Source organism: Bombus flavifrons, chromosome 14 (genome assembly GCF_040668555.2).
Source record: "Bombus flavifrons isolate JBK064 chromosome 14, iyBomFlav1_principal, whole genome shotgun sequence".
Classification (NCBI taxonomy): domain Eukaryota; kingdom Metazoa; phylum Arthropoda; class Insecta; order Hymenoptera; family Apidae; genus Bombus; species Bombus flavifrons.
This window is the reverse complement of record NC_138455.1, coordinates 3939399-3955603: the sequence shown is the minus strand read 5'-3', so window position 1 is coordinate 3955603 and position 16205 is coordinate 3939399. Positions and strand designations below refer to the sequence as shown.

The window sequence follows — 16205 nt, the reverse complement described above, 5'->3', positions numbered from 1 at the left end:
ATCTCAGCAATTTCCTAGTCGAGGTCCTTCGAACCGAATTTCTCTGCATTGTTTCCTAAACTTTATTGTCCACCACGGGTTGACACGGGAAAGTTGCCTTTTCTCATGTATGCGGCCTCCCACTAGCGACTTTATCTCGAGGGCGGTTAGCATCCTTCCTCACCCACCACCATAGCAAATAACCAATTAACAACGAAGCCTATTTCCCTTACTCTCTTAGCCAAAATCGTCACCAACAAATCCGATGGTCCCGTGCGCTAGACACACCCATCCTTAGCTTTCCTCCGCCACAGCATCATCACCGAACTTCACTGATCTTCCATCTTTCAAGCAGTCAACATTCTTTGACCGGGTTTACACCCGTAGATCAGTCACTTACTTATCTTACACATACGCACCAGCGTAACTATCTTCTTCACAAAATTGTTGAAATAAACTGTGATTTCTAACTTATTATATCAGTGTCATATTCAGTTAAACCACCTCTATTATCCTAATCGAAATAGGGGATCGATCATTTCGTGGCGTCGATTATCTAATCGTGACGGGAACTTACGACTCCCGTTGGCGTGCTCCTCGCGATCGCGTCTCTCCGCGAGTGATCGAACACATAGAGTCGAGGCATCGCTGGAGATTGGATGAGGCAATTGGATGAGGAGAACAGCAGGGGTCCAAGGACACTACCTTGGGGTATGCCAGGTTCTATTGGAAATGTTGAGGAAGTGGCGTCTAAGCATTTGACCATGAATTGTCTATTGGTTAGGTAGGACTTTAGGATGGAGTAGTAGGTGTGTGGTAGGATTTTTTTGAGTTTGTATAGCAGCCCTTCATGCCATACTTTGTCGAATGCCTGTTGAATGTCTAGGAATACCGCTGAGCAATATTTTTTCTTTTCAAGGGTTTGGCGTATCATATGGGTTATTCGATGGATTTGTTCTACTGTTGAATGTTGTTTGCGAAAGCCGAATTGATGATCTGGGAGTGTTTTCAGATTCTCTAGGAGTGGAAGGAGTCGATTCGCTAGCATCTTCTCGAATAGTTTAGACAGTGTCGGTGAGAGACTGATTGGGAGATAGGAGCTAGTTTCATATATCGGTTTTCCGGGTTTAGGGATGAGGGTAATCATTGAGATTTTCCAGGCCTTAGGAAAGTATTCTAGGCGAAGAATACCGTTAAAAATCGAGGTGATGAGTGCAATCCCTTTAATGGGAAGTTCCTTGATTGCTTTATTGCCTATTAGGTCGTGCCCTACTGTGAAGGGTAGAAGCTGTAAGTGAAGGGTTCAATAGGAGGAGACATTTGGAAGGGAGAGTGCAGGTATTCTATAGGGCTATGCGCCCATCCACCTTGCGGACGGCGGATTGGAGGGATTATTTGCGGGGGGCGCGTGAGTTTCCTGGAGGCCTTCCATAGTGAGTAGTTGGAATCAGCTGTGGGGGACACAGCTAGTTGCGTTGTTTAGTTTGCGTTTGTCATCCGGTGTTCTATGGGTTTGCCATACTCTTCTTAGTCTACATTTTTCTGCTATTTTTTTTAGTATGTAATGGGGATATTCGTGTTTACTGGTGGAAGTCTTAGTAGGTGTGGAGGAGCGGATAACGTTTATTATGCTCATGTTTAAGTAATTCGTGGCTGCTTCGATATCTTCATTAGTTTTTAGTGCAGTTAGGGCTGAAGTTGAGTGGTTAAAGACTTCTCTAAAGAGCTGCCAGTTGGTGAGTTGGTTATGAATAAAGCCATTAGGTGTATTCTCGATAATTGTTGTACTGACTGTTGCTATCACGGGGGAATGATCAGAAGAGAGATCAGCCGAGGAGTTGATTTGGACGTATCTTGGCGAGATATTTTTAGTTACGAAGAAGTCAAGTAGGTCGGGTATTTTGTTAGTGTCAGTGGGCCAGTATGTGGGTTCGTATGTGGTGAGGTAACTGAGATTGTTGGTTATTATGCTGTTTAAGAGATTTTTGCCTGTGACCAGTCTGCTGCCCCATTGGGTATGTTTGGCGTTATAGTCTCCTCCAGCTATGAATCTATTGCCCAGGGTGCCAAGGAAGTTATCAAAGTCTTCTTTCGCGATGGAGTGTCTGGGAGGGCAGTATACTGCTGAAGTGGTGATTGTTCCCTGGCAGTCTTCTATTGCTACGTTTGTTGCTTGGAGGTAGTCTTCCTGAAATGATGGAAGTTCGTAGTGCTTAATGCTGGATTTGATTATGATTCCGGTGCCGCCGTGGGCCTTTCCATTGGGATGTTGGGTATGGTAGAAATTATAACCATATATTTTTAGGTAGTTTTTGTCGGTGAAGTGAGACATTCCAGAGAGCTATGCGTCTTGTTTTTATTTTTATTTATATTTTTTATTATTAATACGGGGCGTATTAGTTTATCCATGATGAGTGTTAATAGTGATAGCAAATTATTTATTTGCTCCTATTGTTTTTCTATTAGCTTTTCAAGTCTAGAGACGTTGTCTGTGTTTTGTGAATTGGGGACACTATTTTGAGAATTTTCCCTGTGGCTATTCGGGTTATTTTGGATTCCTTGTACTGCTTGGGCATAGGAGGTTGAAGTAGTGGTGAATTTAGGAGGACTGGCTATTTGATTGGTTAAAGAGCTTGAAGTAGTAGTGAATTTAGGAGGACTGGGTATTTGGTTGGTTATCTCTTTTGCTCTGAGTTTTGAGTACTTATTTGTGTACAGGGTTTTGTAGACTGGGCAGCCTTTGTAGTTAGCAGGATGGTCACCTTGACAGTGGATGCACTTCGCTGGGGTTTCCGGTGATTCAGCGCACTGGTCAGTGGGATGTGTACCTGCACATTTAACACAGCGGAAGGTATGGTTGCAGTATTTCTACGTGTGACCGTACCTTTGGCACCTTTTACACTGCACTATCTCTTTTTTAACAAGCGGTGGTTCGAAATTTACTATAGAATTCATTAACTGGCTGATTTGGTATATTTCCTTGTTATTCGACTTTTGTTTTAAGTCGATAAAGAATAGGGATAACGGGTCTTTCGAGATTCTATGCCTTATGTTACTGACGTTGATTACTTCGTGGCCGTGTTTTAATAGTTCGGATTTGAGTTCATCCACGTCCGCTGAGTGGCGGATGTTGCGTAGAACCACTTGGAAAGGTCTTTCTTGTTTGAGTTGATAATGTATGAAAGTTGGCGTTCATGGTCTTGAGCAGTTTGGTGAGCCTTCTGTATGCGTCAGGATTTGTCGGCAGGATTTTCACTTGATTATTTTTGATTTTAAGGTTATAGTCCTCTTTAGAGATATCTCTCTCTCTATGGACTTAATCATCGTTTGTATGTCGATGCCATCGTCAACAAATAGTGGTGGGGGAGGGGAATTTCTTTGGGTGTATTGGTTTGTTGGCGGATCAGCGATTTCCATGGAGTCGTTTGCGGTTTCCAATATGGTGTACCTGTTGTAGGTGTTGATTGTTGGCTGTTCAAACTGAGTGGCGTTTATGTTTGTTTTTGGTGCTTCTAATTTCCTTTTCTTTAGGTTTTTAGCGCCATTGGTACGGGGGGATCTGTTGCACTTTTGCCACGGAGGAGGTAGCGCGGAGCAATTATGGGTTTGCTCAGGAGAGCCTGGTCGTGAATCCTGGGCCATCATCGAACTAGTTAATTCAAATTGAATAACTAGTCGAGAGGCTATGGGGCTAGTATTCGGGTAGAGGTTCGAAGTGTGGGATTTTTCCTCTAAAGGATAGGGAACACTTGGCTGTGTTCACTTTCGACGAATGGGCGACACGTGTTGTTTTACGAACTTCTCAGAGCACTAGACACACGTCTGCACGCTTCGGCACTCAACAGCAAACTGCCGATTTGGACATTTGGTAGAATTTTTTTTACTGACGTACCATGGTGCGTTTACTATTGTTCTGAGGATTTTAGCTTGTATTATCTCTATTTTGCTTATATGGCTCATTGCTGCTGTTCCCCATTTGTACAAGAAATGACCAAGATATTAAAAGAAATATATAAAAAGAAGAAATTATATAAAAATCAAACGCTAATCAAAGTGAAATTTCGTCTTGAATGTCCATTATATGACCTATCAGTCAATCAAAAAGACGATAAAAAAATCAAAATAATAAATTATAATAAATTATTGAATAAGAACGTACGTTGATTAAACGAAGTTGACAGTAACGTAGGTTTAAGCGGTAAAAGAATGGCTACAAAAAACATCATAGTACGTAATAGAAAGATGGAAACCCGTCTGAGAGTGACACTAAACACATCTAATCGCTCCGATTCTCGACACAAGAATAACACCCCACGTCGCGGCTTGCCTACCACATTACGGTCAGTAAGGAGTGAGCAGAAGGAAGGACCTCGGTAAGTCGAGCGTGCAAAAAAAGTCATCAAATTCTTGGAAAGAATATGATTGTAGTAGTAAGCATATCATTGAGTAAACAACCAATTCGTCGAATTGGAACATGAAGATGCTCGTAGAAAATAAACACTTAGAAGCTAATATGATTTGAACGAATAATATTTATGGATTTGAGACGTGTCATAATTTTTACGTAATCATAATTTTATTTCATTAGATAAAATTGATTAATAGATAGAAAGCAAATAAGTGATAATTTTTAGTTCGACATAAATTCATGTTTTATAATCAGAAGAAATGGGGGGGGGGCGGAGCGAAGAAATGAGGGGGATGAGTGAGAAGTGGGTAGAGGAAAGGGCAAAGGTTATGAAAGGGATACGATGTCATAAATAAAGGGATCTTCACAATCAATCAACGATCTGTACAAAAATATACACGATTACTAATTATATCAAACTCAAATTCTACCTGTGTCAAAAGTTATGGTGCAAACTATTGATGATTTTAACAGTTCAGTAGGAGACCAATGAAACACGAACAAAACGAGTTAAAGAAATTATTTAATTTTGATATAACATTATCTGATGAATTATTAAATAAACGTGTATTAGTTAAACGAACCTGGTTTATGAAAGATGAAGGATTACTACTTTGTGGAGATCATGCACTTCAAACGCGATAACACGTGTAAACGTCATACTTTTCAACACTAAAATGATGCTTCGTTCCGTCCCGCCAAATGTTCACCTAGCTGACTGCTCATTGGCTGAGGCGACGCGGTTTCTTTCCGATTGGAGCCGGCGCGAAAAATTGAAATATTACACTCTAAAAACATTTCCTTAGTGAACAATCTATGACAGTTGTAGGCTAAATATGTATAAGAAATTTTAAATGTTTTGCTTTTTGCTTAACAAAAGGGTCGTGCACTGAACGAACAACTCCTAGAGAAAGGAAAGAAAAGAGAAAGCTAAAAAAAAGAATGAAAGAAAGGAAAAACAAATGAAAGAAAATAAAAAAAGGATTATCTAAAGTATAAAAAGAAATATGATGACAAGAAGGGGAAGGAAGAAGAAAAGTCAAAAGAAGTGATGAGAGAAAGAAAACGAAAAGCAGACAAAATAAAGAGAGACAGACAGATCATACAACCATCTAGAGGTGAATAGGTGAAACTAATTCAATAGTAACTGTATGTTACAAACTCGAGTTCGATTTTCATCGATTTCAGCAATACATTCGATATAGGCCGCTTAAAGTTAGAAGTTCGTTACATTTGGCTCCTTAATCCTTATACAAGGTTAAAGACAAGCGGATCACAAACATTAAACATGGTCTGACTTTAAAGGGAAACACTGCGTCACATACTCGTTACCATTCGTGCAGGCAGAATAATGTTCTACGAAAGATAGAGAAGGCACTATTATAAAATACTAGCAGAAAATACTATTATAGGATAAGACTATAAAATATACTATTATAAGATACTATTCTTCGACAATAGTGCCACGCAATTTGAAGCCGCGGTGGCTGTGATAGAAGTAAGTCATCTAGAATTCCCATTTTAAGTCGGGAGCGTAAAGACATCCTGACTATCATATTTTCGAGCAAATAGATATTCGCGAAATAATAATTTTGTTCCCGCCCATCAAAATACACTGTCCGACGATTTATCACGTTTCGCGGAAAGTCGTCCTTCACCAGTTATGAATAGTAGTGTCTGGAAGTGTGAACTATCTCGAATTATACAAGATTTTCTTGTTGATTCGTACGATACATTTCTGTATTAATTATTAGATTCTCTACTTCCGTTCCACAAAACCATTGTTGCATTTTCTCGTTTGATTTACCCTAAATCAACTCAACTCGGTAAAACTATTAGACCGGCGATTGTTGCTGTCTTTACCGTATTGGATACACCGCCGGAAAATTTAGGTCTTTGATCTTTTTAAGAAACGCGTTCATTTTCTAGCCGTTCTAACATTAATGAAAAAAGAAAAAAATGAAAAGATAGAATTGAGCTTATTAGAGCTTACAAAGGTAAAAGAGAACATGAAAGGAAAACAGTTACAGACGTATGTTACATTCATTTATTATTCATTTATTGATATTAGAGAGCATAATGAAATAAATAGTACAAGAGCTTCTCTTATGATAATATAAATTACCTAACATAATTATATTTATTTTATTGTTTCATATTCCTAAAATTCATCTGAAGTTCAAAACGTCGGTTTGTTCGTACACCCTTCAAAACAGCTCTGCTTTGCTCTTTGTTTCTACAATAAAAAAAAAAGTTTAAGAAATACTGGTATACTATTTTCTAATTTATAATTTTCGTAATTTTAATAACTTTACCTTGTTACTCGTAAAGTATTATTTCTCATGATACAATCGGTAGCTTCCAATTTTCTTATTTTTAATTCAAATCGATTGTAAGAGTTTTTATTTAATGTATTAGATAACTGATTTTCACCCCGTGAGTTAGTCTTTTCATTTCTTCTGGCTAAAAGATAATATTCGCATATTTAAAGGTACATATTTGATATGCATTATAAAGCTTATTTATGAATATGGATATATTACTCAGTTCAGTATATCTGTCTATTACTCGTTTCTTTGCATCAATAATAGACTCTGCTTTGGCGAATATTTTCTTATGGATTTTAGCGAAATTTGGAACTTTCTTCGTTGTAGCAGGCTTTGAATCTACAATAAATACAAATATTTATATTGCTTTGTTTTAGGTTTCAGTTGGTTTATAACTTTGCATAACAATAATGAAATATCTTAAATAAAGAATGTTCTTTATAAAATATTTTCAACGGCAATTGACAGATTACCTGGAATTTGATTGCGGGATGGTGTTGTTACTACAATTTCGGGGATGGAATTTGATTTTTTACTAAAATCTCTAGTCAGCGACTTCATAATATTCTTTTTTGAACTGTTTTTAGATGAATTATTCTTAACATTATTAAGTTTTTTCTGTTTATTGTGATCTGCTAAAGACGAATTATATTTATAATCCAACGAACAGTTTACAAAACATACTTTGGCATCCGTTTTCCGTATCTTTTGATCAAAATTTTCATACTCAGTTCTTTGTTTTTTGTATAGTTTTTTCCGTAAATTTGGAGTCTTAGGTTCAATAAGTTCATAGGTATCATCTTTTTTCTTTACTTCCCCTTGTTTTTCTTCTGTTGTTGATGCAATACTTTTTTGAACGTTTAATGTACTGCATTGTTCGTATAATTCGTAAGTTGTGTCCTCATTATATGATATCTGTTTTGTATTACGTTTATTATTCGTTCTATTAAATATTCCTTCCTCCTTTGGTGTAGAAGACGTAAAGGGTTCCACAAATGCTGTACTTACATTATCAAATGTTCTAATCATTTTATTATGCGGAGATGTTTCGAGAAAATGCGTTTGCGACTTATATGGTACATTTATTTGTTTAAGTTTATCATGACTTATAGTCTGAGAATGATTAAATATGGCATCAAATATCTTCTGCGAAATATTTATATTACTATTGCTAAATTGATCATTTATATGTATGCTTATCCTAGGTAGCGATGAAGATGATGTAACTTTAATAATGTCAGAAAGTCTTTTCAGTAATACTATAGGTTTCTTCAATTTAAATGCATTTTTTCTTAACATTTTGCTCATAAGTATATTTGTACTGTTTTCTAGTTGTGAACTCCTTTTGCTACTAGTGCAATGCAAATCTATAATAGTAGGAATCTTTGATTTTAGTAATATTGGATTTCTAGATTTTAAGCATAATTTTGGAGATTTTAATCCCATCTTTGATTTTGAAACTCTTTTTAATATTGGACTTTTAGATTTTGAGCATAATTTTGGAGATTTTAATCCCATCTTTGATTTTGAAACTCTTTTTAAGGTATACCTCATATCAAACGAGGATATATTATTATGATTTAATAAGCTGCAATTTTCTCTTACAGTATTATCAGATGTGTGTAACTTTGATTGTAATTTCTTACTGTAAAGTAATAATGATACTTTATTATTTTCCTTTGATTTTGTTCAAGTATTTTCTCTGGCAGTCAACTTACTTGGTGGTTTCAATACTTATATTCTGATATTTTTAATACTGCTGTTCTTCTGATTCATTAAATTTTGCAAAAGAGTATATCGATAAAAATGTTAGGGCTCATAAAGAATTTACAAACCTTAAAAATGTTTATAATAGAAATATATAATAATTCTATAACATATGAGTTGTCCTTAGTATCACCTTATCACTGGCTTGATAATTTTATTCTTTTAAAACTTCTTTTTCTATATGAATCGATACAAGAACAATCCATTAATTCATTAAACTCTTCTGCTACCTCTTTTTGTTATCTGTAATAATATTTAAACAAGATATGTTACCACATAACAACTTATCAAACTTCTTTTATTTATTTATAACAGTTTTCAACTCTATAGATCAATGTTTATCATACAATATATAATTTGCATCATAATTGCTATGTTTTGTCTTGTTTTTCTACAAAATCTCTTTTATATCTAATCAACAGTAGTCCTTGTTATTGTTCTTATGTTGTATTGAACATGAATTGATAAACAACTGTACATTGTGTTCTACAAATACATTAATCACTGGACTAATGTTGAATTTACAGTAACAATATAATGATACAAAATAAGACAAATAAAATTAGGACAAAATCATCATATCGTGCACATGTAATATTTGAATAATACAAAATCATTTGATATTCAAGCATACGTTATCAACAGGCATTTTATTTTAAATGTAGTAAGAATGATAATAAGCAACTGATTATCTTCAATATTGTCAATTTTTAATACAGAAATATTAAAAATTAGAAATAAAATAAGGAAAGGAACCTTTAGCAGTGAGATTACAATTTAGTTAGATGCACATAGATCTGTAGGATTTTCAAACTTAATTTTTTTATAACATACAATACCTTACATTTTCAGTTAATTTTTGCATATAAAATCACTGTTTTGATATCCCTCGAAAAAAGTAATCAATGTTATTTAATCCAAACAAAAAGAATTCGTTATATTTTGAACGGTATGCTGTTTATACCTTGTGGCTCCTAGTAGCGCCAATTTTAAGAACTTTATGTACCTTGTGGCTCCTCGTAGCGCTGATTTTAAGAACTTTATGTACCTTGTGGCTCCCCGTAACATTAATTTTAGCGCGATAAATATGAATCATATAACAACGTAGGGGAGAAAATAAGGAAAAGAATTTTGATTTTAATAACAAAATTGGTTAATTATCATTGATAACTATCTATAATCATTCACCAATTTACATATTTCATATGTGTATAAACATTGCTTTACCATATGATGAACACTAGTTAAATCCATTTTTTAACGTTAGTTATTAATAACCTCTTCATTTGGATATTAGATGAACAATACTTTGTCATTTAAAACTGAGTACATATATATGTGTGGAATAACGAAGATTAGATTTAGAACTATCACTGCGCTTGAAAGGACCAGACTTTTCCCAATTAATTAACATAAAACTTTATAATTTTCAAGTTTAATCCGTTTACTACTAAGCTGAAGCCTGTTATCCAATTGATTATCCAATTAAAATGTTGAAAAGTCTAAATTGTAATTTATTGAAGTTTTGTGTTTATTAACTAATTATGAGCTTATTGTCCTCTCGTTTCGTATCACTCTTATATCACTTTTTGAAAGATTATTATTTCTAATAATTTGGAATGGGTTTCATCAGACAGATTCTTCAGTTATCACGATTCTTGCGTCATATTATTTTCATTATATTTATCATTAAATTTCATCATATTATATTATTAAATTTATCTTCCACTGGCGATATTCGCGAAACTCGTGGAAGAATAAGTCCTATAAAGTCTTATACAATATATCATATAACAGAGAGGGATTCTCTCTCTAATGATAATAAGTGGAGAATTCCAGTACCGTTATCTTTCACTCAACTCTAAATGTTCTTGAGGGATCAGTCCAGGACGGCCTTGCTTGCGATCAAGTCGAAAACGTCTACATTGTATATACATAAATATTCGACCAACTGCATACTATTGATGTATGAAAATTAATTCTTTTTCAATTTCCAAACAATCACTTGTGTTTCTTTTTTGCCGTTATTAGAATATAACTTTTTATCTTTTCAACAAATTTTTTCTCTGTTCTATCGTTCTAATTGTTTTTTCCCCATTTTCAATCTTGTCTTTCTAGTTTCGGCTCTTTAATCTGTCAATTGTTACTTAACGAAATTAATAATTTCCGCGTCATTTGACATCGATCATCGGACGAAATCTAGCAAACGCCAGCAGAATGCCGAAGGACGAAGGTATAGTTGTTACATTATTCTGTTTCATAATAATTAGAGTTCGTGGCTCTAAATGTACAAGTATACGCACAGTGGCACAGTTTTGATTTAGATACACGTGAAATAGAGACTTCTGACATTAATTTAACGAACGTTATTATACACACAGGTTGCAAGAGTTGCGACGGTCCTGGCTATAGGTCACCTAGTGCAGCGATGCTCGAAGGACCACATGAGAAATTGATATACGTCACCTGTGTTCATACGGATCAAAATAAATCCGATGTCCTGTGCACCGTTGACGTAGATCCGGATAGTCCCGATTATTGTAAGGTACAATGAGCGTTACATAGAATTTAGTTATACAATTACACTACTTATAATAGCTTAATACAGTAGTCCCGCGAATATACTACCACTCATAAATATGCAAATATTTTAATCGATTTGTAAAAACGCTATTTAAATTTTATTAAGTATTCGATGAATGAAAAGAAACAACTTACTAGCTTTTTATAGAATCATCAATATAAATTTTCATCATAACTATAAATTTATGATCTATTAAAATACACAACAATAAAGTATTTTACTATTTATTACATGTACTACTATATACATTCGCTATTTAAATATCATTGTTTGGATATGGGAATTAAAAAAGCTGAAAATCAAGAGTTGCAAGTAGTTATTTGACTATAACAAAAAAAAAAAGAAATCTGAAAAATTACAGTTTGCAACTGCGAAGAAACGAATTGTAATAATTTTTCAAATATATTCATGTCACGAGATCATAAAGCCAAAGTGGTATCTTATCGAAAGTTACTTCTATTGCAATAACCTTTTAAAATGAAGTATTTACATATGATATGATATGAGTGAGATAGGTACGAGTATGATACGAGGTACGTAATCTTTCGTGTTTGAAAACTCCAATCTTCCCAATTTATTTTTAGAATTTTACTATTTTTTACTTCAGGTTTTTAGCTGTATATTTCTAAATGCAAAAGTATTAAAAGGTCCTTTGTTGTATTAGAAGGATTGAGCGCTTTTTATTTGAAATTGGAATAGGTAAAATAGTCATAATACGAATGATACGAACGATGATATGATTTTACAGTCATTCTATGCGCGTCAAATCTTGTTCACCCAAAATATTCATATTTCATAGATCGTTCACAAATTGCGAATGCCCTATATTGGCGACGAATTGCATCATTCCGGATGGAATATCTGTAGCAGTTGCCACGGTGTACCACGAAAACGGGACACCTTGGTACTTCCTTGTCTGGTGTCTGATCGCGCCTACTTTATCGATACAACCAATGAACGGGCTCCAACAATCAAAAAGGTTTGACTACTTTCTATGTTTATATAGGTATATGTACATATATTATTGTACGTATAAGTATATAATTAACCGAAAATTCCATTTACATACATTAGACTGCAAATCGTTACAAATTTAGTTGGAAATTTTCTAAAGAAGATGACATTATGAATAAAACGAGAATCAAAAAAATAGCGCATAAAATCGCGTTAGAAGCTTGATTTCTTGAGAAAATCAAGTTTGGAAACTTGACGTTCTTTTAATACAGGGCTGAATTATTTTAAGTTATAATACTTTCAAAGTAAATATGTGATATAATGATACGTATTGTTTGTATTCTTCTTGACTAGGTACTGAGTCCAACGGAGGTACACAAATACGGAGTATCGACATTGCACACAAGTCACTGTTCGCCAACCGGAGAAATTTTAATTTCTACGCTAGGCAAATCGAATGGAGACGCTACTGGTGACTTTCTCTGTATCGATTCCGAAACGCTCGAAGTGAAAGCCACATGGACCATGGGAGAAAAAAAAGCAGCGTTCGGTTACGATTTTTGGTATCAACCGTATCACGATACACTTGTTGCAAGTGAATGGAGCGTGCCTAGAATTTTTAAAAAAGGCTTTTCTCCGGATAACAGCTCGAATCCTGGTTAGCTACTGTATTTTACACTTTTTTTTTCTTCTTCTTATGTCTTTTTTTTTTTTTTTTCTTTTGACGTGGAGGAAATCCGCACGGACACCAGGTCGCTTCTGGGGAAAAGCGGCGTGGTAGTGCCGGACTCCAACCGACTAAAACCTCCACGATGACCGTCCCGGCTGCGATCGAGAGGGGCCCGGGAACCGGTGTAAGCGATACACCGGGCCCCCCCTCCGCGCTCAATACGTCACATAATGGAGCGGTGTGCGGCCACGTCACACCGCGCCTCGTCGCCGGGGCCGCCGTGCCAGGCAGTCCGGTTCCCCTACCAGGCTGCTCTGCGGCCCCGGGGGCGCTGAGCTGCCAGCGCCTAAGTTTGTACCCCGCCGGGGGACGCGGCGGACCTAGTGCTTCTCACCGAAGCGCGTCCATAACCCCTGCCGCGCCCTCGCCGGTCGGTCCTCTCAGGGTGAGAGTACCGAACCCTCACCCTCTCCGCAGCCTCTTTTCGAAGCATGACTTGTTCACAGAAGGAGGTCACGGCCCTCCTCCTTCTCTCGCTTGTCAACAATGCCTCGAAGATCACCGGAGGCGAAAGATCCCCTCCGATTTCCACGATGAGGTCGTGGCGCGGCCGCGCCCACGCCGGACAGTATTCCAGCGTGTGCTGCGCCGAATCCACGCTCGCATCGCAGTGGTGGCAGCGAGCGGTCGCCTCCTTCCCGATTCGGTGCAGATACTCACCGAAGCAACCGTGTCCGGTGAGCACCTGCGTCACCCTGTAGGTCAGGGGAGGCCCACCGCCGTCCAACCAAACGTCCCAGTTTGGAAGGACGGCCCCGAGGACCCTTATCCCCGGCGCACCCGCTCTCGTGTCGAGGCTGGCGCGCCATCTGTCGAGCAAAGCTCGCCGAGCCCGAACCCTGACGTCGGCGCCCACCGGGCCCGCCCCGTCCGACAGACCCCGAGTGTGGAGATAAATCTCACGGCACCTCAGGGCCTGCAATTCGAACGGGGGAAACCCGGCGAGCACCGCCGCTGCCGCCGCCGAAATGGTGCGGAAGCCCCTCACTACCCTGATGGCCACCGTCCTGTGCAGCCTCTTGACCGCTAGGAGACTGCGACGATTGGTCATCAGGTCCTCCGCCCAGACCGGAGCCCCGTAGAGGAGCCTTGATCGCACCACGCCGGCGTACAGCCGGCGCACTCCGACGTCGGGCCCGCCCAGCCGAGGCAGCAGACGTCCTAAGGCGTTCGCCGTCGTCTCAACAGACGGCGTCAGGCGCTCAAAGTGAACGCCGAAGGTCCAGTAGCTGTCGAGGGTCAGACCCAGATACTTTATGCTGGTTCCGACCCCGATCTCAGTCCCTTCCAACCTCAGGCGGTAACCCGCTGGGGGCGTCCCGTGATCGGCCTTGCGGCAAAACCACATTGCCTCGGACTTCTCAGGGGACACCCTCAGTCCCAATCGCTTGATTTCGGCGACCACGCAGGCCATCGCCAGCTCTACCAGGCGGACGGTTCTACCCCATGCCGTGCCCCAGACCAGCACCAACGTGTCGTCGGCGTAGCACGCCAGCGCCGAATTCGGAGGCATCGGCGTCCGAAGCACCGCGTCGTACGCGATGTTCCACAGCAACGGGCCCAACACCGAACCTTGCGGGACCCCGCGATGTACAGCCCTCCCGGTCACCCCCCCGCCCCGGACGGTGTAGACGATACTCCGGTCCCGGAGGAAAGCCCGGACCACATCCCGCAGATACGCGGGTACCCGATGAAATTCGAGGGCCCGGCATATTCTGTCCCACGGGATGCTGTTGAAGGCGTTGACCACGTCCAGCGATACGGCCAACGCCACGTAACCACGCCGTTCGGCCCCCTCGACAAGGGAGCGAACACGGGCGACAGCGTCGGTCGTAGACCGCCCCCTCCGGATTTTTTTATGTCTAACAGTATTTTAAGTCATATTATGTATCTACTACTTCCTCATTGTTATAGTATAATCTAAAAGTAATTTTAATTGAAATCTCGTCTTTCCTTGACATTGAAATCTTTCCTTTTTATAGCGTTTTATGGCAGAAGCTTGAATTTCTATTCGTGGAACGAAAGAAAGTTAAAGCAAGTTTTGAATTTGGGCGATGATGGCATCGCGCCACTTGAAATACGATTTCTTCATGACCCAAAAGCTAACGAGGGACTCGTCGGATGTGCGGTTTCTTCAAATGTACATAAGTTTTACAAAACGCCGAACGGCGAATGGGCTGCAAAAAAAATTATTCAAGTTCCTCCGAAAAAAGTGGAAGGATGGACTTTTCCAGAGATGGAAGGTACGCTTAAGTCAACTAGCAGGAGACTCACCTTTAAAGTACAGAATTATTCGTAATATATCGTTCTAATTTATTGTTTTCATATATAGGAATGATAACGGACATTTTGATCAGTCTCGACGACAAGTATCTCTACCTATCGAATTGGTTTCATGGGGATGTTAGACAATATGATATTTCTGACATGGATAATCCGAAGTTAACCGGACAAATATTTCTTGGAGGCTCAATTTTAAGTGATTCGAAAGTTCGTGTAATTGAAGACGAGGAATTAAGTAGCCAACCGAATCCAGTTCATGTCAAAGGCCGGAGACTCGACGGATCACCGCAGATGCTTCAATTAAGTCTCGATGGGACACGTCTATATGTGACTACTTCTATTTTCAAACCATGGGACCAACAATTTTATCCTGAACATGTCAAGTATGTGCATACTTTCCTTAAGTTCCTTCAATCGTTTCTAATTAATTGTATACAAAATATGATATGAAATATAACATACAATATATATATAAAATTTTTCTATTGTAAGTTGAAATACTTTTATGAGTTACCGTATATCTTGCATACATACGTTTATACGATTCTAGAAATGGTTCGACCATGGTCAAGCTAGATGTTGATGTTCAAAATGGAGGCTTGAAACTCGATGAACAATTTTTGGTGGACTTTGGCACAGACAAAAATGACATTTTACTTGCACACGAAATGCGGTTTGAGTCTTATTATATTATTTGACGTTTCCTATTTTTTAATGTAATTTCAAAATAATAATTATAATTTCCGTTTCCAGCTATCCAGGAGGTGACTGTACATCAGATATATGGCTGGCGGAAGATTAATCTACTGGTCCATCGACAATATATATTTTCATTTTAATAAACAATATTTTAGATGCTTAGCAAAGTATCAGTGGTACATGTAATCTTCTAATACACTGAAATACTTTACAAACGTCAAATATGATCGCTTTTTGCGCTGCGTTTTATCTCAATCATGTTTTGTAATCAAATGTTATATAAATATTAACTCTTCTAAGAGTGAATATTTTTTTTAGCCTGTCAGAAAAATTGTTCTTTTTACTAATTATTAATATTAGAAATATATTTTATTGGATAATTTATAGATGATAAAGAAAATTATATAATCCACTAAAATTTTATACTAAAAATAAATACTGTATTTATTTGAACGAAACTTAAGTTAATGTCTG

General features: G+C 38.0%; 2 protein-coding genes across 4 annotated transcripts; one reads left to right on the top strand and one right to left on the bottom strand.

Moving 5' to 3' along the window:
* Positions 1 to 5615: 5615 nt before the first annotated feature.
* LOC138187248 (methanethiol oxidase) lies at positions 5616 to 16030 on the top strand. 2 transcript variants are annotated; one of them, XM_069127822.1, is made up of 9 exons: positions 5616 to 5885; positions 10600 to 10714; positions 10863 to 11026; positions 11865 to 12044; positions 12374 to 12677; positions 14732 to 14992; positions 15082 to 15415; positions 15583 to 15705; positions 15786 to 16030. In XM_069127822.1, the coding sequence occupies exons 2-9, from the start codon at positions 10699 to 10701 to the stop codon at positions 15832 to 15834; spliced, it is 1431 nt and encodes a 476-aa protein (XP_068983923.1). In that variant the 5' UTR covers positions 5616 to 5885; positions 10600 to 10698; the 3' UTR covers positions 15835 to 16030. The 2 variants fall into 2 exon arrangements, with proteins under 2 accessions (XP_068983923.1, XP_068983921.1); XM_069127820.1 differs by lacking the exon at positions 5616 to 5885 and adding an exon at positions 10291 to 10447.
* Positions 6328 to 9671, bottom strand: LOC138187247 (putative leucine-rich repeat-containing protein DDB_G0290503). Of its 2 annotated transcripts, none has more exons than XM_069127818.1 (6): positions 9321 to 9671; positions 8433 to 8724; positions 7188 to 8359; positions 6931 to 7053; positions 6703 to 6850; positions 6328 to 6623 (listed from the first exon to the last, which is right to left on the bottom strand). In XM_069127818.1, the coding sequence occupies exons 3-6, from the start codon at positions 8266 to 8268 to the stop codon at positions 6533 to 6535; spliced, it is 1443 nt and encodes a 480-aa protein (XP_068983919.1). In that variant the 5' UTR covers positions 8269 to 8359; positions 8433 to 8724; positions 9321 to 9671; the 3' UTR covers positions 6328 to 6532. The 2 variants fall into 2 exon arrangements, with proteins under 2 accessions (XP_068983919.1, XP_068983920.1); XM_069127819.1 differs by having other exon boundaries at positions 9326 to 9671.
* Positions 16031 to 16205: the final 175 nt, after the last annotated feature.